The 26,424-nt window shown below is 44.0% G+C and overlaps 1 protein-coding gene across 1 annotated transcript in view; it reads right to left on the minus strand.

The window, feature by feature from the left end:
• ntsr1 (neurotensin receptor 1 (high affinity)) overlaps positions 1–25,997 on the minus strand; it is a 53,640-nt gene extending 27,643 nt beyond the window's left edge. The window contains exon 1 of the mRNA XM_084068435.1: positions 25,243–25,997. Coding sequence (XP_083924561.1) covers positions 25,243–25,920 — 678 coding nt within the window. The 5' untranslated portion in view covers positions 25,921–25,997. The remainder of the gene's footprint in view (positions 1–25,242) is intronic.
• Between the last annotated feature and the right edge of the window lie 427 nt (positions 25,998–26,424).

The following is a 26,424-nucleotide window of genomic DNA, read 5'->3' on the forward strand; positions in this document are numbered from 1 at the left end:
AACATGCATTTTGACAAAGTCCAGTCTGGCTTATCGCTCTTTTAAGCTTTGTTCAGATTGCAGGCAAATCTATTTGTTTCTCAAATCAGGACTTACTTGTCCACACCGTTATTTGCAAGTGATCAGATTTGTGTGTATCAGACATTCACAACATACCAGTAGTAATGCTTAATTTATACAGAATATACTTATTGTATACTGCTACTGAAAATAGCAGATTTACAAGTGTAGTCACACCGCCACAACAACCACTACAACCGTGTGAGGTTGTAGATCAGCTATTTTCGGCTAGTGACACCATCGTACAACAAAGTATAAATCAGGCTTAAAGGATCTACACCATGAAAATAAAAAATAATAATAATATTTTATATCATATTGTTTATGTCCCTCAAACGTTTTTCAAAAGGTTTGAGCCTAAATCAAGCCTCAGATATACTCATTCCAACTAACTTCTCTCTGACTTATAAAGCACTTTCACCTGCAATACCACATTGTCCTGTTTGGCACGGGGCACTATTGTGCCAGTTTGTATGCATGTTATCTCCTGGTTGGAACTGAAAAACGAGAGGTATTGTACCCTGACGTGACGTCACGTCAGGGTGCAAATCAGTTTGGCCTGTTTTGAGACCAATTTACAGAAAACCCCAGATTTGCTGTGAAAGCCTGAGTGTTCAAACTGGCGTATTTTTGGGGATAAAAGAGAGGTAGGGGAGACCAAAAACACACAAAAAAGAAGAAAAAGTTGAAATTCATGGTGTAATCCCTTTAATGTTTTGAGTGTCCAAACTCAGACACATCTTTAGAAATCAGATTTTAAACAATAGCAAAACAATCAGTTTCTGTGTTTTTTTTTTTTTTTTTTTTTTGCCGTTCATACTTGATAAAAGCTGGATAGGTAAAAAGCAGTATTGGCAAAGTAGAGAGGTCAGAGAGAACACTATCAGAATTCAGCACCATGGATAGCCCCGAGTCTCCTTGATTCTTTCTCGGCCATTCAAACAATGTTTCTGTTCAATCTTGGGCCACTGTTCCTTTTGCAACCGCGTCCAAATATGTTGGATATTGTGCCACAGGGCCTTGAACCTCTTAATAGTATTGGTAACAGCTGTCACAGGAACATCAATCTCTTTCTGGAGATAGTCTCGTAACCTTTACATCGATCATGTTTGGCTATGTCTTCAGACCACTGTCTGCTTTTCCTTCGTGTTCCATGTTCAATGTGATACACACAGTGGAACAAAATAGCAGAGTGAGACATTTTCTCCCATTCAACTGGCTGCACGAGTGATTGAAAACACCTATGATACCAATTCGGACAGAATAGGCTGCTTAAAGATCAGCTAAATTGAAACACGTTTTTCACATATCTGTTTTTAGAGCATATCTGTGGTCATAATGGGGACATAAAGTATTTAACAATAGATCCCCGAAAATGTGAAACAAACAAAAAATTATAAATAAAATAAATAATAAATGTTGTGTATTTTTATATCAATAGCCATAAAAGTCCAATCTTACTTCCTCTCAAATACAAATGTAATGCATGATTACATTGGCACATTCGAAACAATTTCAACCAATAATATGTCAAGAACCACTGTGGTACTCTGTTGAATTATATCAAAGATGGTGGACACAGATCGCTGCAACTCCAACCCCGCTTGGAGTTGCAGCAACATTCCCCTAATCCCATAGCCCGAGGGGCTGTAGTCTTTCCCAGGGGATCAATAAAGCTGTGCCTATGAAACCTATAATTGCACCAGGGACTGTAGAGTAAGCAGTTGAAACCCTGCATGCCTCCTGCTAAGGATAAGGATAATTCCTTTTAACAGGTCGTTCATGAAAGTCCTTGCGGTCTTGTTTCCAATGAGAACCTGTGAGCAATTAGGGGTTAAGAGTCTTGCTCAGGGACAAATTTCATTTCATCGACGCATATGCTGACCTGGCCTGGAATCGAACCTGGGCAACCAGGGCCTCTGGCTCCCTAGGCGGGTTCACTAACCATTCAGCTATGGCCGCCCCTGCTATGGCCGCCCCTGCTGCCTGAGTTATCCCTGTTATCCCTGAATCCCCCCCCCCCCCCCGGAATCAATGAATCTAATCTCATCTAATAAATCTTATCGCATCTCATCTTCCACACACAGCTGACTGGTCTTCTCTGATGGTATGTCATGTTTAATTATTTGAGGTCAGCTGAGATCTAGAAGGTAAAAATGACCATTGACACTATCTATTGGGGTCTCTTTTGGTCTTTATTGGCATGGACATGGCTGTACCAAAGGGCAGGTAATTACTGTTTTGGCCGTTTTGTGTAAAATACCGTAAAATATGGTTTCCTCCGGACATCGTGGCTGGATAATTATCATTATCACTGGAAATAGGACACATTTAAAATGGTCTGCTCTGCTCGGTTGTCTGTCTGTCTCTGTCTGTCTGTCTGTCAGTCTGTCTGACTCTCTCGCTCTCTCTCTCTCTTTCACACACGCACACACGTGCCCAGTCGAACCAATCAGCGGCAGCTACGGGCGGGATCTTGGCGAGACCGGGTGTGACGCCATCGAGAAGCGTTGCTGTAGTTCTTTCACTATTCATCATGGTTGAATAGTATAAAAACAACTACACAACTATACGTCATGTAGACACGTCAATACGCCCAGACAGTGATAGACAGACGGTCCCACCCAATCACCTGCCAAGTAGCTTGAAAAAAGGGACCGCCCTCTTCAGCGGTTGGGCTACCGAGATACCAGATGGTTGTGAAACAAGTGTGAACTGAAGCAAGCTTCTTCCATCTGGCGGAGTCAGGTTATATAAACATTGCATTTCAATAAACAAAGCACTTAGGAATAAGGAAGGCAGAAGGAAGTCAGAATAAACAATGAACATTTTAGATATATCATAGCCTAGCCTACACTAGAGCTCTTCACGGGTCCAAAATGATGTGAAATTGGTTCCGATATTTCAGACCCAACCCATGGATCCGGCAAACCTAAAATGCTGTTTTAACAGTAGGCTAGATGTCAGTTATATGCCATAATGCAATCTAGCCTGTATCAGCCTACAATGACATTAAATTGCATGTTTTCACCACCATCCATGATCGCGCTCGCCACAGTGCGCACCAGAGATGCGCTTTGTGCTCTCAATAAATTGACAGCAGTAAAACTTTGTTCTGCAATAATCTGATCCAAGGTAAGGCAGTCTAATCATTGCAGCACTTAATTCTTGCAGCCCGAGCCCCCGAGGGCATCTGCCCCTTGCTTTCACACATACAGTTACAGCCTGCATAGAAAGAGATTTGTGTATTAGCTTGTCTGGCACCTAGTTGATCGCAGTGAGAGAGCAATTGCACGTAGCCATTAAACAGAACAGTCATTGCGTTGAGAGGCGAGCTGCACAACACAATGGGAACGGCTAGACCAGTTGTCGCCGGAGATCGACAGGTAGATCACTAAATAGCCGGGGGACAGTCTGACCACTCTGACCCCCCCTCCAGCGCATATGACGTACATAGGTGAGATGAGATATAGGCATTGCAGTATGCTTTGGCACTACCTCTCTCTCTCTCTGCCTCGTGGTGTGTGAGGATTTGGATCGTTATTGCATTTAGATCCTTAGATCCCATAGCCGAGAGGACGGGATCGGCTGAGACTATGATTCGGTTTTACTAGGAAATATCACAATAAAGGTCACAAAAAAACTTTTGCAACTGGACTTTAAGACACACTCTCTCACAGACATATTCTTGTACACAATGCCCACCCACACACACACACACACATACACACACACACACACACACACGCGTGCGCGCGCATGGTTGACTCATTGTGCCATTCCCCTTCTCCTAAATCTCCCCTTGGCACAGAGTCTGTCTTTGTCACCCAGAGGATCAGGTTTTATGAGAAGTAACCAGTTTACTAAACTTCTCAAACAGGAAACAGGAGGCATCCACTCCACGCCGTGGGCTCAGTCCACCGAGATATATCACAACACCTCACTCCACCATCTCCACGTGCTTTAGCTCTCTACCTAAATTAATTTGACAACTCCCACAGGAGACATTGGATGTCTGGCCCAGTGCCAACAGATCTACTCTTCATGCCTGTGTGTTGTAGCTACATGCTACAGCTTGTATTGACAGCTGTGAGATAATCAACCAGTGTTTTACTGTGGTTCTTTATGAAATGAAGGGAATATGGAGTTTATGCCTTGATTACAAGACATTTATCCATTGGCAAAACATCGGACAAGACGCAGTGCACTAATTCGCAGCAATTGCACTGGATATATGCTAGATAAGAAATTGAAGACAAGTGCTTTCAAATCTGCTGATAGGAGATAATGGCGCACATGACAGTGTCTCATATTGCCGTCCTAATGGGAAAGTGTTCCTCTTGCTGTCTAATTATGTTCAAACACTTCTTGATGTCAATGTGATGCTCGCTGCCATAACAACGAAGATAATCAGCTGGTAGTGTGCTGCCAATTGTCACCTCGCCCTTGGCTATGGTAAACGTCTGTTTTGGTGGAACCGAGACAAAGATGGAGTGATACTCGACCAGAGCTTGTGTGCGCACGCACGCACGCACGCATGCACGCAGTATGCATAGCAAGGTAGCCCTCCATGAACCCAGAAGCCTAATACCACCATCGGCCAAGGGGATTCTCTTTTGGAACAGGTACATTTTAGTTTGCCAATGTGGTGGTGACCAGGTGGTTACACTGAGGGCTCACTCAAAATATTTCCCGTTTGGTTTGGTTAAAGGGGGTAAATGTAGCTAGTCCTGCCTGAAGACAAGAAGCCGAATGTCTGCTGTCACACAGATACACCAAAATTAAACACACACACACACACACACACACGCACGCATCCACGCACGTGCTCACACACAATTAATATGATTACCTTCAGCTCAGTGGCGTAACTGAGTTACGCTGGGCCTCAGTAAAGGCTATTATGACTGCCCCCCTCCCCAGTTCGGTAGTGTGCGCGCACACACACAGACGCACGCACGCACGCACGCACGCACGCACGCACGCACGCACGCACACACACACACACACACACACACACACACACACACACACACACACACACACACACACACACACACACACACACACACACACACACACACACACACACACACACACACACACACACACTCACTCACTCACTCACTCACTCACTCACTCAGTAACTCACATCTAACTATATAAATGGCGAGCAACTTCCGCACCCTCGGTGGCGACACCCCACAGCTCTGTTATCGGATAAACAACGCACCGCCAGACCACATGTCGCCTACTGACTCGCCACGGCGGCCGCACTGAATTTACGCCTCGCGTAGGGGACATCTCACTGTTCACTACACCTTTTCCACCGCGCAACATAATTAATTCTACTCACCAAATGTCGGACAAAACGGAAGGGGAGGCAGCTTCGTACCGTTTACCGTGCGCACGACCTCATCACCACAACAGCAGGCAGCCGCTGCGGGGGTTTTTTCCTTTTTTTCCAAACTTTTTTTTTGGTCACCATTTTCTCCAGGCACCATTTCTGGTGTAACGTCGGGTGTTTCTTTTCACCAGCCAATCACCTTTCACGTTGCCACGTCCGTTGCCACGTCGCGCTGACGTACGCTAAACAAGCGCTGCCGTGCGCACAATGCAAACGAGCCCAAAGGCGCGCAAAAATAAGCCGACCATTGCTTAGACACAAAGTCAGACCTGGCAACGCAGCCTACGCCAATCATGTGTGAGAGATCTACAAGCTATGGGGCAGAGACGCCACCGTATCTTAGCAACAACTACAGCGCTCACTCTCATTGGTCGTGTCACGCTAAGAGCAGTCTCCAGACAATGGCATCGCAGACAGCTTGCTGTTACTGCTGTAGCCATCACAGGCAGTTGCAGCACGACGGACAGGGCGCTGTGATAGCTGCCATGATGTCGCTAACGCTAACCTGGTTGTCATGCCTGCAGCGGCTGTGCAATCACTTTGTCAACAATGCACGTTCGTGTGGTGAATGTCTATATTGCTGCTCAGTTCGTCCATTGTAGATGGTGTATGTTTGTGTGTGTCTTCTGGAGAACTATGTAGCTCCACAGCAACTACAGTAACTAACGTAATGGCAGGACCGCCCCGTGCAACGCATGTTAGGCTGCATTATGGTCATGTAGTAATTTCAGATAATTTCGCTCCGATTACAGCAGTGTTTATCAACCCTTTCACGCCGCCCCCCCCCCCCCCCCCCCCCCCCCCGCATGTTAGGCAACGCATGTTAGGCTGCATTATGGTCATGTAGTAATTTCAGATAATTTCGCTCCGATTACAGCAGTGTTTATCAACCCTTTCACGCCGCCCCCCCCCCCCCCCCCCCAAATACACGTACTCACAACAACACCAGGCGGCCGCCATCTTGCAGAAAGGGCTGCCATTCGCCAGCTTTCAGAAAAACAAGCAACCACCTTCATATTTTTTTTTTTTTTTTTTTTTTTTTCCTTTTGGAAATTTTCATCCCACGATTTCCGCGCGGACCACCAGGGGGTCCGCGGACCCCCTGGTGGTCCGCGAAACATACAAAATATAATTTCTTCTACTTATTTTTTCATCATTTTGTAACTTTTACATTACACTTTCTTACAATTTTTTTTTTTTTTCCCTTTTTGCAAATGTTACTTAGACAATTTGTCTACCCCCATATACACACGCCCACGCGGGCCCCGTGCGCGTACATGCCTCTAACAGCCATAATCCCCATCTATACTGCCCACTCTGTGCTGCAGCTACACGGATACAGACACAGGGACACGGAGGGACCAACAAACGCAAAGCCCCGTGCGCGGCTGGGGTTGAGGGGGGCGTAGCCCCCCGAAACTCTAGTTATATATATACACACACACAGTAGGTGTATATATATTAACTAGAAAAAGTGCTCCTCGGAGCACAGGTCTCCGCCAGGTCAGGTAGGTTATTGTGGCCTCCTGGTGGCGCTATAGTAGGCCAATGTGAAAAGGGTGGCATTTCTTCTTAGGCCTTTCAATGGGATGACACTGCATTCATGATTTGAGGCATTTTGTTCCAAAAATGTGTTTTGCTAAATTAGACCTGCTGGTGGCGCTATAAAGGCCAATGTGAATGTGAAAAGGGGGGCATTTCTTCCTCGGCCAAGTGGGAATCTGCATGCAAACTTTCACGGAAATTGCACACTGCATTCATGTTTTGAGGCATTTTGTTTAAAACTAACCAATCCTGCAAACTTTGGAAGCCACTGTAAGCCAAATAGGATGAAATATGAAATATCGGACAGATCCATCAGAATCACATGACTATGGAGATGCAGTGTACCAATTTGCGTGTTTTTTGGACATAATCTGAAGGAATAATCTCCAAAAATGTATTTTACATAAATCGGCCTCCTGGTGGCGCTGTAAAAAGCAGATGTGAAAAATGCAGTCCAATGTTTTTCCTTGGCCTCTAGGGAGTGTGCGTGCAAAGTTTCACGCGGATCGGTGCAGTTATAGTTAAAAATGCAAATCGGCCAGTTATAGCGCCACCATGAGGCTGATTTGAAAATGTTCAAGTGGCATTTCTTCCTCGGCCTAGTGGGAATGTGCGTGTGCAATTTTATGGAAATGGCAAGCTGCGTTCATGATTGGAGGCAGTTTGTTCAAAACGGACCAATCCTGCAAACTTTGGAAGCCAACCTTAGCCAATGAGGATGCAATATGGGAAATCAGACAGATCCGGGTTGATCACATGACTATAGAGATACTGTGTACCGATTTGCATGACGTTTGGTTAAAAGCTGTAGGTGTAATGAGAAAAAATGGGTTTTGCACAAATCGGCCTCCTGGTGGCGCTATAACAGGCCCATGTGAAAAATGTGGGGCAGAGGTTCTGAATTGGCATCCAGGGAGTGGGTGTGCACAGTTTCGCAGCGACCGGGCCAACGGTGCCGGAGATTAGCTGTTAACACACAGACAGGACACACACACACACACACACACACACGGACGGACGGACGGACGGAGGGTAAAACATACTCTCTCGCCATGCCTTTCGGCCTGGCGGAGACAATAACATCCTGTTGAATTTTACAGTGGAACTCGAATGAATTACTTAGGATATTGTATATTGGCAAAGTAGAGAGGTCAAAGACAAAACGATCAGAATTCAGCACCATGGATAGCACTTTGACACACAAGAACAAGAATCTGAATCATTCACAAGGGTCCGTTCTCCATCCAATACGCCGCTGTAGGTCCCATGGGCCCCAGTGCGACTGCACTGTTTGTATCTACTGACAGATAAAGACACAACATGTGGGGGACAAAGCCTAGATTTGTATACAGACAATCTCTGTTCTAGATGGCTGAACATTTTGGTGCCAAGCCGTAAGAACATCCAGTACCATTTTTATAGTCTAATGCATAACTTGGCTGAGGATTGAACCCCGAACTCGCAGTCTCAGGACGGACGCTCCAACTACAAGGCCACTGAGCTGGTAATCTTGGTGGTAATCCAACAGATTTAATGGTAGTATGGTCCAGTGTGCAGACTAGACTTTTCTATTTTTGGTCTGTTTGTTTGAACCATGCATCCGACACAGTTTAACCCATTCAATCCGGGAACGTATCTGTGTCATTTTATATTTTAGCTACAGTATAACCATTATTCTATACTTTGGCTATTTTTTTTTTATTCTGACTATTTTTGAAAGATTTAGAAAATGTGTGCAAATCTATGAATATATACAATTTTTAATCAAACATTTTTAACTCAAGTCTTTGCTTCTGGGGGGTTTAATATTTTCAGATAGGAGTCCGCGACCAAATACATATCATTTTGGGGGTCCATGACATGAAAAAGTTTGAGAACCACTGATATTATAGCAACATACGGTTTTCAGAAAACTGTGCGTTCCCGGAGCTGTGCACTATAAGAACAATGCTGCTCAGCTTACAGTACAGCACTTAAAAAATATTGGTGCAACTGTGTAGCCTACATATTGTTTTGGTGTTATTTCTACATTCGTGTCTACTAATGTTTGATTTCAAATGGTTTATTAATGGAAAGGGTGCAGCCACTGGCGTATGGTGGGTTCTAACGTTGACTGGGCCAGATTCTTAAGGGGGGGGGGCGGGGGGGGGGGTTCGCACAACAACGGCTGATAAGTCTATTGAGAATTACCGAGCCATTCCGGGTGGAAAACGGAACGCTCGTCCCAAAACACACTGCCCCATTTTTTTTCGCAGACCGAGGTCGCCGGTTTAGACGCGGGGCAGTGTGTTTCAGGACGAAGGTTCTTCTATTCTTCTGTTCTTCTGTTCTTCTATTACATTTCTGAATGGAGCGGTGCTCGTCTCTGCGCAATGGAGAACCGGTTTGACGGCGAAACTGGTTTTCTAATGGCCACTCATTAACAATTCGGCCGAATGCAAATGAGCTCCATTTGAAAACAAAGGCGACTTAAAGGGTGAGGGGCTGCTAATGTTGTTATGTTGATTTTTTGATTTTTTTTCCCCCTGGGGAGCAGGGTTTTACAGACCGGGCCATGGCCTCGTTGGCCCCAATGAGCGTACGCCTCTGGGTGCAGCTATCAAAACAGCCAAATAGCATTGTATTTTATCCTCTCCTCACATCTTTCTTGTTGTCTCTGACTGTACTGTAAGTTAACACTGATGATAAAAGTAATGCTTGCTATCCTCTTCATAAAGTGAAACATTGTGTAGCTGCAGAGACTGTGACACATGAGAGAAGGCAACGTGCACATACGTTTACCAGAACCCCTCCTGTTGTTCAAACTGTATAGCCACACGTTGTCATCCTGAAACATCTCTCCGTACTCTGTAATGTCACCGCACAATAATGCCATGTCCATGACAACAACAACAATTCCTCTACAGACTCTTAACACACCGAGAGTCCTTCAGAGATTCCACGTCCTGGTGACGCATGGTCTTTTTCCTTTTTGTTCATGTTTCATTTCCATGGTTACATGATGTCAGCAATGTTTGCTCACCGCTGCTCTCTTTCTCCCCTTAAGTTCAATTCAAGTCAAGAAATGTTTTGTTGGCACATCACATCATTTTAATTGGGATAGGTATTTAAAAAGAGATTAATCATTTGACAATGTACATTCACTTTTTATATTCATGCCCCGGCATCTGTGAGGTCCAGCTACACATACACACGCACGCACGCACGCACGCGCACGCACACACACACACACACACACACACACACACACACACACACACACACACACACACACACACACACACACACACACACACACACAAAAAAAGCAAACTGTGGGCGTGGTGTAGATCCAGCATTACTAAAAACAGGAAGGCGAAATGTGTGTCAAAGTGGTGCCATTGACCCACTCCCTATCTCCTATTCTGATGACCCCTGACACCAAACCACATTACTTCCCTGTTATCTTGTCGCCTTCAGAAATACAGTACTTCACTGTCATCTTGTTTTCTCCGGACAGAAAACTACAGTACTTCACTGTCATCTTGTTTTCTCCGGACAGAAAACTACAGTACTTCACTGTCATCTTGTTTTCTTCGGACAGAAAACTACAGTACTTCACTGTCGTCTTATAGTCTTCTGACAGAACTACAGAAGCTAGATTCAATTTAAATGACCTTATTTTCATTTCGGAACAATCATACAGTGGATAGCAACAATCACAAACAAACACAGCCACGACACACAGATACTCTCATCTGGAGATTAAAATAAGGTGGCAGTTCAGGATCGGGGGTGATAACGTCTAAGCATTCAACAGTCAGATAGAGGTACATTAGGTACACTATCTGAAGTCCTTTTGGTGCAAGGCGGGGCTCTGTATCGCTCATCCTATAAGGGCATGAGGTTGTATTGAGTGTGGAGGGTTTGTGTACTTCTGACGGAAGCCTGACTGGAATTTGTCCAAAATATCATATTGATTCAATACATTGATAAGCTGACTGGCCACTGTATCTACCAACTACCTCTGAACTACTGATGGCTCCACGTTTGTCTGTTTTTTTAACCTATACTCTGACAGCTCTGACAACTGTGTTGCCAGAGTACTTGATAAGCAGCATCTCAGGGTCTGAACTCCTACAATCAGTGTACACTACAGGGTGAACAGGACTGGTGCGATGAATATCTTTATATGATTCTGCTGGAGCTGTAATGACAGTTCAATTTGTGTCTGGTGTCTATCTGTGAGGAAGGAGGAGAGAATGAGAAGTATGAGGTGGAGGTCGACATTCATCTGAAGGAGTCTATGTTCCATCAGATGACGTTACACAGTGTTAAATCAATGCACTTGAGAAATCCACAAATACCATTCCTGCCAAATGATTTGGGATTTGGGATATGTGTAGGTGCAACAGGGTTAACACTGCATCATCAACACCTCTCTGTAGCTAAGATAGAATTAGCCTTTCAAATCTTTTCATCACCAGAGATGTCAAAGCTACGGGGCAGTAGTCATTATTATTGTAGGTGGGATTACTGCTCTTGGGGACTGGGCATGTGATGGAAGATTTCCACATGGTTGCTATGGAGTGTTCAGACTGTGAGCGGTTAAACAAATGACATAAGACTTTATAGCCATCTGCTCATGACAAACCCTCTATAAACGTTTGCTGATGTTGTCAGGACTTGTCTTGTCTTGTTCTGACACAGAACAACATCACTGTTGTCACTGTCATGTGTGTGTGTGTGTGTGTGTGTGTGTGTGTGTGTGTGTGTGTGTGTGTGTGTGTGTGTGTGTGTGTGTGTGTGTGTGTGTGTGTGTGTGTGTGTGTGTGTGTGTGTGTGTGTGTGTGTGTGTGTGTGTGTGTACTGTATGTATATGTATGTACAGTATATCTATGTATCTGTCTGTCTGTCTGTCTGTCTGTCTGTCTGTCTGTCTGTCTGTCTGTCTATACTGTTTAAATTATATAGTGTAGTGTATCTTCTGAAGTTATTTTCTTTCTAACGGTCTTGTTATTTGTTACTTAGCTCAGTTAAACATTGTGTTAACATGAACATGTCATTAAGGGAAGGAGTCATTGACAACTGTGTCATAACTGTTTAAGTGTTAGTGCTCTAGGCAATTGCTTGGAGACAAGATTTGTTTGTTTGGTAACATTACAACATATCTTCGCAACACATTTTATGATAGCTATTCATTTCTGAGCTGTATAATAAAGGATCCTTCATGCGGCAGATGTACAATGCAACAACATCAATATTTATTCATAACTGAACACGCAATCACATTTTAAACGGTCCTTAAAAACAACACACAAGGACATAGCACATACAGACACACAAAACTAATTTGTGAACAGATCATGCAAGACACAGGGTTTTCTTTCCGCTGTGCTCTGGAACTATAAAGCAGAATGGTACTGATAAATGTTAAGAGACACTGATGCCAGATGCACCAAGTCTAAAAGATGCCAGAAATAGCCACACTCATCACCAAGATAAGAATGAACTTTAGTGGCACTTTCGCTATCTCGCTTGTTTGCAAATCCCCATTCGATTTCTCATACCATATGGCTCTTTTCCGAGACCCAGCCAAATTCAGACTTTCTAATCTTATTAGCAAAGGCACCATTTACTCTAGTTTCAAAAGTGCAAGGTCAGGACTGAGGCTGGAGAATGCTCAAATTAATGGGTGTCTATGGGGCGGACGCATGCTGCACGCAACGTGTGTGAGACCAACCTAGGAATCCAAGGGGGCAGTGACGAAGCAGAGACGACAGACCGCTCCCTGAGTAGAGCAACGATGGCTCCTGAGACTACGCCCCCACCCTGAGTCTTGCCCTATATTAGGCTTGTCATCCCGTTTCACATTCATCTCATTATGTTTCAATAAATTGTTAAACTTAAGTAGAGGTGGGGTCTCTTACTAGTGAAATGTGACTTTGACTGTCTTACTTTATTTTGTTTTACTTTTTTTCCGTAGAGATACGTGAACTGCAGAAACACGCGAGCACACACACACAGACAGATATTTCTCACATTTATAATAGGAATGATATCTACATGATGATATTGTACAGCACTTTGGCTTAAAAAAAAAAAAAAAAGCTCGATAAATAAACTCAGCTTGACTGATATTATCAGTCAAGCCGAGTTTATTTATAGAGCTGAATATAAACAACGATGAAGATCACTGCGGTGAACTCTTGTGGGAGGTAATGGGGGGCACTACTACTTCCCATAAGGCATAATAATAATAATTATCGTTTGACATTGTTTAGCCTAGGGGTTCTCAATCCCAGTCCAGAGGGCCCTGTGTACAGCTAGCTTTCATTCTAGCTATCTAATTGGTGGATGCAGCACCAAGCAAATGTGAGTTGAATGGAAAACTAAATTAGTAGCAATCTGTGTCCCTGGATCTGGAGCAGAAAACCACTGCTTCATCATGAGCTATGGTCCAAACCAAACCAAACACTATAGTACACCTGCTCAATAATTAGCACAAGTTTGGCCATGAGAGGGAGGGGGTAATAATTAAAGCACCTGCAGCACATTATTTCACTTTAAGGAGACTTGATGTGGTCCTTGGTTTGAATACAACCTCTGCCCTGCATGGCATGATTCATTGTACACCCCTGCATGGCAGGCTACATGATGTTTCTGTCAGGCAGTGCAGTTCAGTTCAGAAGCAATCACTCATGTTCAGGAATCTGACCTGCAGTGTAAACCCTACACAGGAAGAAACACTCAATCACAGAGACATAATGAAAACACACACACCTGCTATTAGTCATACAACGAAGTATAGGGATTAAGCGGTTAATATGGTAAATGGGCCCCTCTTTTCTCTCCTTCTCTCCTCTCATGGTCTCTTCAATCACTGGCCTGCTGCTAGAGATATTGTGCTCAAGACAGAACCCTATTTTTCACTCTGGTTCCCTATAGGGCTTCTCGCTGCTGCTGTAAAGATGCAACCAAAGCTGGGGGTTTGTTCTGCCAATTCTGCGCTGGTCTAGTTCCTTTGAGACAGAAGAGGAACATGGGAGGCTACAGGTTACAGCTATGGTCTAAAGGGGTTTTGACGATGTATTCGATGCCACTTGGCAGAGATGATACAAGTCAGTCTAGAAAAACCTTGCGTCACACACTGTCAAACCAGAGACTACTAAAACCAAGATGTATCATTGGCCAATAAGAAACTCACTTGGGACATTATGGGGAAACAAGCCTTGCTCAACCAGGGAGGGGAGATAGAGAGAGTGGACATTCAGACACAAGCCCGTTCCTTGACGTTTAGGCAAAAATCCCCTTATTGGCCACAGCTTTCCGCTAAAATAAAAAAAGCCTCTCTGTTTGCGGGGGAGAGGAGTCATGTCAGGGCAGATGCTCCTTCTGGGGAGAGCCAGCAGAGACACAACAACTGAGACAGCAGGTGAGAAAGGATTTATTGATGTGTCCAAAAGCAGCAATGCAGGGAAGCAGGTAAACATCGCTACGCAAGAAGAGAGAGAGAGAGAGAGAGAGAGGCGCAGTGAAATATAAAATAAACATGAAGACAAAAACAATATCTTCTCCCCACATATGCACGTAAGAAACATTATGCTCTCACCCATCTACATGCAGGCCATGTGCAAACACAGCTGTTCTCATGCTAGTTACACACACAAACACACACAGTGAGAGATGTGCTCTCTGTCGCTCTCTCTTACAAGAACAGACACTCACATGCTTTCTCTGTCTCTTGCACACAAAGGCACACACACACACACACACACACACACACACACACACACACACACACACACACACACACACACACACACACACACACACACACACGCACGCACGCACGCACGCGCGCGCGCCCGCGCATGCATCCACACAGATGCTCTGTCATTCTGTCTCTTGCACGCATGCACGTACATACTGTACGCACGCACATTTGTATTAATATAGTGTTCTTCTGAGAACTGTCCACTTACTGTACATCAATTTCTTTAATTCCCCAGCCCCTATAGCCCTAAACACTGCATTCCTGACCCCCACACTGCTGCACTTTTCCCTCACCCCAACCTGAACCTAAACCTAAAATGGCCCTAGAAAAGTGAGGACCAGTGCAAGGAAGGCATTCGCGCACACATACACACACACACACACGCACGCAAGCACGTATGTACGTACGACGTATACGTGCGCACAGTGTCGCACCCACCCCCCGCCCCCCTTATCTTTACATTTTTCCCACGGCCGGACACAGAGCATCACATGGTATGTTCAGGTCAGGCAGGCAGGGAGGAAGGCAGGGAGGCAGTCATCTATAATAATCATATTAGTAAAATCAATATAAAGCCACATATCTCCATTTCCTTATGAATACAATAACCACCATCCAGGAATGAAATCAAATTACTATTTGCTATCTTACACAACACAGCGGTCCAACGGTTTAATACTTATCCTTTTATTTTGTGTGTGGAACATCTTGATGATCTTGAAGGACCACTTCACACATTTTCAACTCATCTTCATATTTGCTCCTCACTAATGCTTATTAAAAGATGTTACCATTTTTTAGGTCTCTGTCTCAGAGGAGGACTGTGGACAGTTGAGTGCATTAACCTAAAAAGAAAGAAAGAAGGCGCTCGGGTGGTGCAGTGGTAAAGTGCCATGCCCACCACCGCGGAGGTTGTGGGCTCGAATCTACTGTGGTGCATCTGGCTTTGTCAAGCGTCCATATGAACACAATTAGCCTGTGTTCAGGGGAGGGACACTGTATGTATTCCTATGGGCTGGGGTGGCAACTGTGATCTACAAGCTCACAAGGTGTCTTGTAGATCTGCTATTTTTGGTGAACGTTCTTTAGAATAGGGATTTAAGTGGTTAAACTACTTTAGCAGTCAACTCAACTCCTGGGCTAGCAGGCATTGGGCTGTGACATCCATTTCACCAAGGGCCAGATGTGCATGATGAATGGCTGCATGTTGGGTGTGCTTGTGTGCAGCATCCCAATGCCAGCATGTCAAATAGTTAGAGAGTGTGTGTGTGTGTGTGTGTGTGTGTGTGTGTGTGTGTGTGTGTGTGTGTGTGTGTGTGTGTGTGTGTGTGTGTGTGTGTGTGTGTGTGTGTGTGTGTGTGTGTGTGTGTGTGTGTGTCCGTGCCGTGCCGTGTTGTGGACTGGTTCATGTAGATGGTGACATGAAATACAGGCTGCGGAGCTTGCAAAATAACAATGGCTGCCCCGAATGCAACAAGAGGTAATGTTAACGCTGGAAGAATAAATACAGCTATAAGTGCAGTTACAAAACAACAATTAAACAAAAAACAAGAGTATGCACTACCAGTTTCAGAAAATACATTTTCTGGAAAAAGCTTTATGTACAAACTGGCGCCGTTGGTGTTACACTGAATGGCACTATTCTCGCTGCCTATGGGCCGAAGTCCAGACTGATATAGCGGGGAACATGTGAGTGATCCTACGTGCACAGTCTGGCAATGCCAAGCGAGGACAGGATGTTAGTTGACACAATAACAGCAATGATGTGGTTTTATGAGTTTGATAATTGTGTCTACTGGTTTGTGTATGTGATTTAACATGGCAATCTCCCCACAAAATGACAGTCGCTATAAAAGCAGACATGATAATCTCCAATATTATGACTGTATTCACATTTGTATTCACATGTGTGTCCTGTTTGATGATCCAACTTCCCCTCGAGGACCAATGTTTGGGGAAGCTCAGTTCAATTATGCCATTATTGACACTAATGTAATATTACATGTTCCAATTTAATTGTTTTTGAGAATAATAGCACAATTTATTTTACAGCATGTAGGTAGGAATACATTATTGCTGCATTGTTTTCATGTACGCAAAGCAATCCAAAAGGGTGTAATCAGATTACATTGTACACAGATTACCAATTGTGAATATTGCACTGGATTGTGGCCACCCGGCTGAATAATTACATCATTTCTGCAGAGGCCTCTGCTGCCTATCCTAAAACTGAACTTCACCTATTTATATTAAAATGGTTTACCCCAAACCAGTACCTCAAAGGGTTGCCTGCCAGTAAAGTGAAGAAAGTGTGGACAAGTGATCTAGTGCTTCTGGGTTTGAAACAGCCTCCCAGGTGCTGAGATAAATGAGATGAACAATGAAACATTGGAAAACCAAACTTCTTCATGTTAAAGTGAGTTTTGAAAATAAAATACCTTTAGCATAGGCTTCAAAACGATTGCAAAACACCAATGTACTGCAGTATTGCACACATACAGTACCAGTACAAGCCCCCAGAACCCAGTGGTTTCATTGAAGCCAAATGGACATGCTGGCCATTCATGGTACTGCAGCATAGGGGCCTCAACATGAACGAGCGAAAACGGTTTCGACCAATGGGCTCGACTCACGAGCATGCGTACGAGCTTGCGCACGGGGCTGCGCGCTTCTGTGACGCAAAATGCGTCACAGAAGTGACGAATTGGGCCCATAATAGGCCGCGCCCACCACATTTCACAACCCGGAAGAAGGGGTGATTTAGGCCCATGCGCTGGGTGAGCAACTCAATGCAAGTGGATGGGAGGAGATTTCGGGTGCCCTCTCTATTATTTTTAACTCTATGTACCAGTACTGTAGACCTTTTACAGTTCACAAAGAAGAAGAAGAAGAAGAAGAAGAAGAAGAAGAAGAAGAAGAAGAAGAAGAAGAAGAAGAAGAAGAAGAAGAAGAAGAAGAAGAAGAAGAAGAAGAAGAAGAAGAAGAAGAAGAAGAAGAAGAAGAAGAATGGATCCTAGTCTAAAAATAAAATCTAAAAGTAATGAAAGGCAGTGTACTAGAGTTGTAGCACAAAATAGTCCTGTAAAAGGTAGGACTTCTCCCACATTTACTCCCATGCAGTATATGTCTTACGTATGTAATTACATGTTATTATGCCAAGCTCAACAATATGCTTTAAAGTGTTTATTCATACACAAAAATGTTTTATTTCATTTATTTACTTACTTAGAGTTTGTGTATGGACATTTCATTTCTTTACTATTAGCTTTTTTGGTCCAGCACCAGTTGTTTCAAGGACTGAGAGGATGTGCATCATACCTCTTTTTTGTATAGAGCACACCTTCAAAAGCACTTTAAGTTCTCTGCATACGGTGTGCCACAAATGCGACAAGTTGTACCCATACGGGGTGCCACAAATGCAACAAGCTGTACTATTTGTTGTGCAAAGACTAGCCAAATGCTTGTCAATTAAGTCAATTAATTAATTGTTTTACCCCTATTCCTGATATTGCGACATAAAATGTTTCTTACTGTACGTTAAGATATATGAAGCTTGTACCTCAGTTCATACGAGAGAAGCTTGTACCTCAGTTTTGACTTTCTAAAACTATTTTACTTCAGCATTCTACTACGTGTCCATGGCCTGTCTCTGCATTTGAATTCACTGTCTGCCTTGACAATATCAAGTAACCATGGAGAAACTGACATCCGCCAATAGAATCCTTCCCCACTTCTCCCTTTCTCTTTTCCTCTTTTCCTCTTTCTCAATGTGCGCTACCAAGATCCCTCTCTCTGACCCTGCTCACTTTCATTCTCTATTCTTGCTGTCTCCCTTAGATACACCCCATTTCTCTCTCATTATCTTTGTACACACTTGCACACTTTGAAGATTTCATTTGGAGATGAATTCCTGAACGATTGTAGCTTTTCCATTCATTACTGTCATCATGCTGCCATAGCAACAGAGACAATGAGGAAAAGCAAAACACGGAGGTTGCTCCAGTCTCATGGCAGCATGAGAGGATCAGATTTTTGCAAATCTGTTTATTGAATACATGCAGAAACCTTTGTATCAGTGGTCTTCAATCTGATATAAAGGACCCCTAGGGGATCCTCAGCGTTACTGCAAGCAGGCTGATGAATCCAACATGTTATTAGAAATGATAATGTGTAAACAAACAAAACACAAAACATTTAATTTACACCACTCAGTGCTGTCAAACGAATCGTCACTTGGAGGCAACCCATAGTCACTTAAAAGAAAAACGTGTGGAATAGTTCCAAGCTAGACTCAAATGTCTCAACAGGCAGCAGACATTGAGCTAGCTTTAAAAGTCTCTTATTGCATTCTCAGGCTTTCTCAAAAAGAGGAAATTGACAAGGCCATATCTAACGGCAAACAAATTACATCCTCTTCTCCTTTATGTGGGGAACGCTAGACTGGATGCACATACATATAATAAAATAGCAAAATAGAATGCAATAAAAGCCAGGGTTTTTGTCGAGCATTGTCCTTTTTCATAGTCCATTAGCACCAGCTGCATCAGTTCCACTGCTTTGTCAATCTTCCGAACCCATTACTTGTGCTGCCGATAAACATTAACATTTAACACTCTCAAACTACAGGCCAAAGTGTTGAACATGAGTGCATGTGTTTTTAGTTAATGTGTACCAGTGGCAATGGAACCCATAGGCAAAAGGCTGTGTCAGTGACATGCTCTACCAGCTGTGCAACACAGCAACCACAATACTTGTGACCTACACTTGTCTCCCCCTCCCACTGCAATTCAGTGTCACTCACTGTTGTGAATACCTCTAGAACCAGTCAACTTATAAACATCTTGAATGCAAAGTTTTGCGGGTGTGCTTGTAAGAAACACACATACAGTATAAGCACACTGTGCATAGACACTATGCATAGTACACTATGCATAGACTTGCACGCAGACACAAACACATGTGCTGTATGTGCATGCACCTACCTAGACACTTTTGAAACATTATTGCTAGATAGAGGGAAAACTGAGCAGCAATGAAAGATTTTTATGTATGGCAATTACACGATACCTGTTCACCTCCCAGCTTTTTATATGTGTGAAAATCACACAATGTCCTTCCGGTAGCACTTTTGTCCCCATTCAGTTCTCTAGCCATGCAGTGTTCAAGCCATAGGACGCGCTGTATGTGCCATCCACAGCCTTGTGCTGTCCTTGACTTTCCTCTATCCAGGTCAGAGGTCGCGTTAGTCCGGTAGTTGCCGGTGTTGATAGATTTTTTTATGACAAAGACCGGAAAATATAAATCTCTCCGGACATCCTGACCGGTTGACAATGACACGGCAGTTCATTATAATAATTATCACCACACATCAGGCACATTTTAAATCCTCTGATTCGCAAGCTCTCTCTCTCTCCCACGAACACAAACACACACAAGTTACACCTATTTCCTGTTAATAATAACCTGTGTAAAATGTGCTGCATTGGAGGGTAAACGGGAGACACTTTATAGTGAAGGCAAGACTGGAAGAAGAGAGTTGTTGTTGCTGCAAAGTTGTTGGCAGTTGAAATGACAGATCGCCAGCGGTCAGATTATAAAGTTGTGTATTGAACAGTCAAAACAAGTTGTATCATTACGAGTTAGAATACGCCACAGACCCTTTCAAACACGAGGGCACTTTTGAGTAAAGATGGCAAGTTGTCTTACCACAAATTAACAACAATGCACACACATGTGAAGATGAAACATTCAACATGGATGCCTAAAAACTCTTCACAACAGCTATCCGCACTGCGACGGTCGCAACCAGCCAGGTGAAACACAACACCTAAACCTAAAGGTGGACACATTAAAACGTTACCACTTGAACTGAAAATCTTTATTAGGAGACTACAAAATCCCCACAAATAATGAACTGAATTAATTAATCAATCAACTTTCCCAAAGTTGTCCCAACCAGATGCACAGACGGCACCCACTGCCTATTAGCTACAGTATAACCAGTGGGTAGCCTATAATTTATTGCCTTAACAGGTCGGCTGAGCCACGTTATGAAGGATTAATCTGAAATGCCCATTTTTGTGCAGAGCCCTTTGATTAGAAAACGTGTTCAAATGCAATTGAATATTGAGAAGAAACCATTATGCAAGCAGCATACGCTCAATGCACAAAAAATGGTAATGTAGCTTAATGTATTTGCGCAAGATGAACTTGTAAAATAAATGTGTATATTACTTATTTATGTTCAAATAGCCTAGTTCAATCCAAAATATAATGCTGTGTTAGGCTGCATTTACGCACCTGCTTGTCATTAATGCATACAAAATAATGTATGACCGTTATTTTTGTCATATTATGACTGATACATTTTAATTATTCTGGACATTACGACCGGCAGTTTAAAATCCTAACGCGACCTCTGATCCAGGTATGATAGCAATAGCAGACTAGAGACCTCAGCCCTACCATTATAGACAGTTAGACACACAGAGGTGCAAAACACAGCAGGATATCCAAGGGGCACTTTGCCAAACTTTTACATGAATCCTCTTGTTCTATTGTGACGACTTCCCAATGTGTTCTGTGCTGAGACCTTGCTATCCCAGTGATAGAAAATCACCAAGTTTTAACTGTATGCTGCTGGGGATTATGTCAGATTTTCTTGTCCTCCTCACAATAGAAGCCAAAAGAAAAGCAAAACATAAGTCTCATAGGGCTTTAGACAACATGTAAAACATGTATTCATTTTTAAGAATCAGAAGATAAGCCAGCATGACAGTATAAAGATACTGTAGCAATAGCAATAATTAATTGCACTGAGCAATTTTCAATTTTTTTGGGGCCGGTTAGATTTTCAACCGAAGAAACCCGCCTTCAACAATGTCACCAGACCCCTGAATCGCCAGAATTGTTTTTAGCAGCTGCAAAGCTGCTGCTCTACAAACAGGCTGGGTACTAGTCCGACACCTGAGTGACACCTAAGTGTCATTGGCTGTCCTGGCTGTCCTTCACTCCTTTAAGCCAATGGCGACACGAATGGGGAGACGGCCCGCCCCCCCGCAGTAACCGTGCTCCGCTGCGCTCCCCTCATTCACAGACAGTGCACGTTTTACTGCAGCCTCAGGCAGGAGGGTTAGCCTAAATGCTAGGGTGCTTCATTAGACCTAGTTTGCCTATTAAGTTATTATTTGGCCATGTTCACACTGACTTCAATCTTAGCTATTGTTGGGAATACCCGTGTGGTGTCAAAAAATGTTGCCACCACTTATATAAAAAAACATTAGAGCGTTTAGCGTCGCAGATTCTGTCACGCAATGTTGCCAGGTTTGGCGAGAGAAACAAGCAATCCGAAAAACAAGTAATCAGGTCTATGAAAACAATCACACACACACACACACACACACACACACACACACACACACACACACACACACACACACACACACACACACACACACACACACACACACACACACACACAATACAGAATGCAGCTGCTAATAATATGACTGTCAAGTCATATTTATTTCTTGTTTTTATGGGCGTAGTGATTCAGGGGCTGGAGCCAGGCTGGGGTTTTATTTGGCTTGCAACACAATCATACACAATCATGGAGTATAAATCGGGCATAACACGGTAACGTTATAAATGCAGCTGTGCACTCTATACAGTTTATATGGCAGTGAATAAATCCTCTTAGATGTTTCTGATCTGGTGAAGTGGCATGTCTAACTGCAGACTCTTTACAGTCAATTACAATTACTAGACCATACCCGGTCGACGCATCCGTGGGGGGATATGCGCACATGATCTGGCAACCCGGGAGGCAGTTCGTCCCATAGCTGGGCAGCCCCGTAACCATGGCGACAGTGTTTGACACAAAAACGCTAATAAGAAGCTGAGATTTGGTGAAATTGAAAAACGGGCTTCACAGTTAAGTTCAGATGGTAATGGTCAATGGCTGTGTGCAAAATCAGAGCAATTGCTCCAGCCACTGAGGAGAACCGGGTAGCTTCACCTACTCACCACTACGCCCTTCACTACGCCCTTCACTACGCCCTTACTAGAATTATAGTATGATAACACTTCGCTGTAATGGACAGATAGCTACCACAAAAATGTACGTTAGACAGTATGACCTGACAAGCCAGAAAATAGCAGATCTACAAGCTCCCATTATATTGCACATTGTGAAAGAAAATCGTATCGTGAGCCCAGTAGCATGAATGGTACCGAATCGTGAGTTGAGTGAATCGTTACATCACTAGAAGAGAGTATAGGAACAGATAGAACAGACAGTGAAAATGAGGACTGGTGATGCAGACAATAACAGTGGTGACCAAAAAAGTCATACACTCAGTACACAGGGTGTGACATAGCCATTCTTTGTGGTGTTGACTGAGGATCAATACAAAAAGCTCATATTGGTATCAGTGGAAATGAGCGTGAACGAGAGCAGGTACTGCACTGTACCGCCAAACCAACGAGCAAAAAAGGGCACAAACCAATATTGCTGAGGTGTTGACCACGGTGCAGAAGACTTTAAAAAAAGAAAGTGGCCACACTGCTCGTAGCCATGATGCAAAACATATTTTAATATGCCGCCTTACCCCTTATACCTAAAGCCATATTTTATATTTCTAAAAACATTTTAAAATAGTTCAACTAGCCGATCTACATCGACACGCTGTGCGCTTGTAGATCAGCTATTTGAGGATTACGCAAGATAGGGCCTTACATTACAGTCATTTAGCAGACGCTTTTATCCAAAGCGACTTACAATAAGTGCATTCAACATAGGTAGGGAACGAAACTACTAATCACCAGACGTCTTAAGTGCATTTCCTGTAAAAACAAGCAGACGTTTCACAGATTTTAGAACCACAACCCCTCTTCTCTCTATACCCACTCTCACCACTGATAAGAGGCAATCACTTGCACTCAACATACAATACACTGGCAGTGCAGACCCTATGGATAGATTTTTACGCTTCAAGAGTTAAACTGACACTCTGGATTTTACAATGTAAAAAAATCTCATTTAATAACTGTCCGTGTGTCCGTGTCATTGTCTGCCGAGTGCAGGCTTCTGATTCTTCTAAGTGCACAAACTTGAGTAATAACGTATCAACAACCCTGAAATTCAACCACAGAAACCCAAGAGAGGGGAACAGATTGCTGTTTGTATGATCTGTAGAGAAGCACCATTGGAGAGTAATAGCCTGTTGCTGTTGGAGACCCGAGAGAGGCTGTTTAATATAACTGAGCACCCAAAGCTCTTTGTGTAAAGCGTGTGTATGTGGACGTGTGGACGTGTGTGCGTGCGTGTGTGCGTGCGTGCGTGCGTGCGTGCGTGCGTGTGTATGTGTGAAAACTTCTGGGAACTCAGATTAATATGCAAGTATTCACATAATATATACAGAGGCACACGGTTTTAAACGCATAGTGTCTGGGGTGAACATTCTGCGAAAATAGCAGATCTACAAGCTCAGAATTCTTTCATGCTGCTACTCGCTGTGAGCTTGTAAATTGGCTATTTTCAGTGAAGAGATTTAGAGTAGGGGGGAAAGGAGGGGGGCTGGTATAGACCCCTGTGGGACTCATCAATTAACTATATAGGGTTTAAGTGCTTAACAGTGTGCATGTGTACAGCATGTGTGCAGATTCCCAAATTCCCTTTTCACTCAGCTTTTACACACACCCTAAACATAGACATGAAATGTGGAGAGATGGTGGAGTAGTAGTTAGGTGTTCAGTGCCTTGCTCATAAGTCATAACTAAGGGCACATCAGCAGTGGTCAGGGGAGAGGTGAACCTCTTCAGCTACTAGGCCACACTACATACAATCCGGCCACCCTCCGGTTTCCTGGCCAAATCATATATGCCTAAGGACTGAGTTTTTGCACATATCTCTGTGGTATTTCTCACAAATCCCTTAGCTAACCCCCCACCCCACCCCACCCCACCCAACACACACACGCGCTCGTGCGCACACACACACACACACACACACACACACACACACACACACACACACAGCTTTTGGATCAATATGACAGCCTTGTATCAAGGCTAACACACACACGCACGCACGCACGCACACACACACACACACACACACACACACACACACACACACACACACACACACACACACACACACACACACACACACACAGGCACACACACACACACACACACACACACACACACACGCACACACCGACCAGATTTCATAATAACTCTGAGAGCACCTGTCTCCTACAGTAAGTGGTTTGTAGGCTAGTGCCGAAGTTAGCGCTCTACTCTACATGAAGAATTAGATTTAAAATCATATAATGCAAATTGTCAGTGAAATTCAACAGGTACAAGAGCTATGCTGAGCAAAAACCACAGCACAGGCATGACACAATAAAAAGGCATGAACCCATGCGTTAAATAAAGCTCATTTTACGCACTAATAATAAACACTCACCTGGAGCACCGTCTTCATGGTGACAGGGGAGACGGTGGGGGTGCAGATGATCTCCCCGTTCTTGACTTTCTGGCCCATGGTGAAGAGCATGGGGCTGGCCAGGCTGAAGGACGCCAGCCACATGGCGCTGATCAGCTTCTTGGTGCGGCTGCGGGACATGATGCTCTTCGCCTTGAACGGGTGGCAGATGGCCATGTAGCGCTCCACGCTCAGGCTTGTGATGTTGAGCGCCGTGGCGTACGAGCAGCCGTCGCGGAGGAAGTAGTAGCCTCGGCACACGGCGTCCCCGAACACCCAGGGGTGGTGGAACCAGATGAAGTTGTAGAGCTCGATGGGCATGGAGAGCACCAGGATCAGCAGGTCGGAGATGGCGAGGCTCGCCAGGTGGTAGTGGACGGTGCTCTGGAGGTTCTGGAGGGACTTCTTGGTGAGAAGAGTGTACAGGGTGATGGAGTTGCCCAGACTGCCGATGGAGAACAGGACGATGTAGATGAGGGTGACCACTACTTTGGAGTAAACGTCCGTGTTCACGTCCAGGTCCTCCTCCTCCGATAACGACCGGGCCGTTCCGTTGTTGTCAAAGGACGAGAGAGAGTCGTTTCCATGGCCAAAGAGTCTCTGCGTCAGGGCGCTCAAACCCGCCAAGTCGCTCTCGGAGAAAGTGAAGTTTATATCCATAGTGTTTTGCGTGGATATAAAACCATGAATGGAAACAACAGCATATACGCTTGTTTAAGTTCTGTGCACATTGATCAGATTTCACTTGCGTGAATGGATGGAGACGAGGAAAGCCCGTGCGTAAAGGGGTGAGTGGTGGTGGGAGGAATTAAGCCGCTCTGAATCGCACGGATCAAGCCGTGGCGCTTTTATATTTGGCACGGCAGTCGGCAGGAGGCGTGCTTGGCTTTGAACCTTGAACGGTGATGCACAGACATTCATTAGACTGTTCTAATGCTTGCAATATAGTCCATTGATATTGACCATGGAAACATAAAACCTAACCAGAAGGATTATATGTAACGTTTGTCAAAGTTGCATAGTACACATTTTTCAATTTGATGCAATGTTAATCTGAACAATTTATAACTTTTAAATCAGACTCTTTTCGTGTCATGCATGTATGTATTTCCCTAAAACTAGTAGCTATACACGTACATAAAGTACACGTTCTCAAAGACTTTC

This window comes from Gymnoscopelus microlampas (genome assembly GCF_963454915.1).
Source record: "Gymnoscopelus microlampas genome assembly, chromosome: 10".
Lineage (NCBI taxonomy): Eukaryota > Metazoa > Chordata > Actinopteri > Myctophiformes > Myctophidae > Gymnoscopelus > Gymnoscopelus microlampas.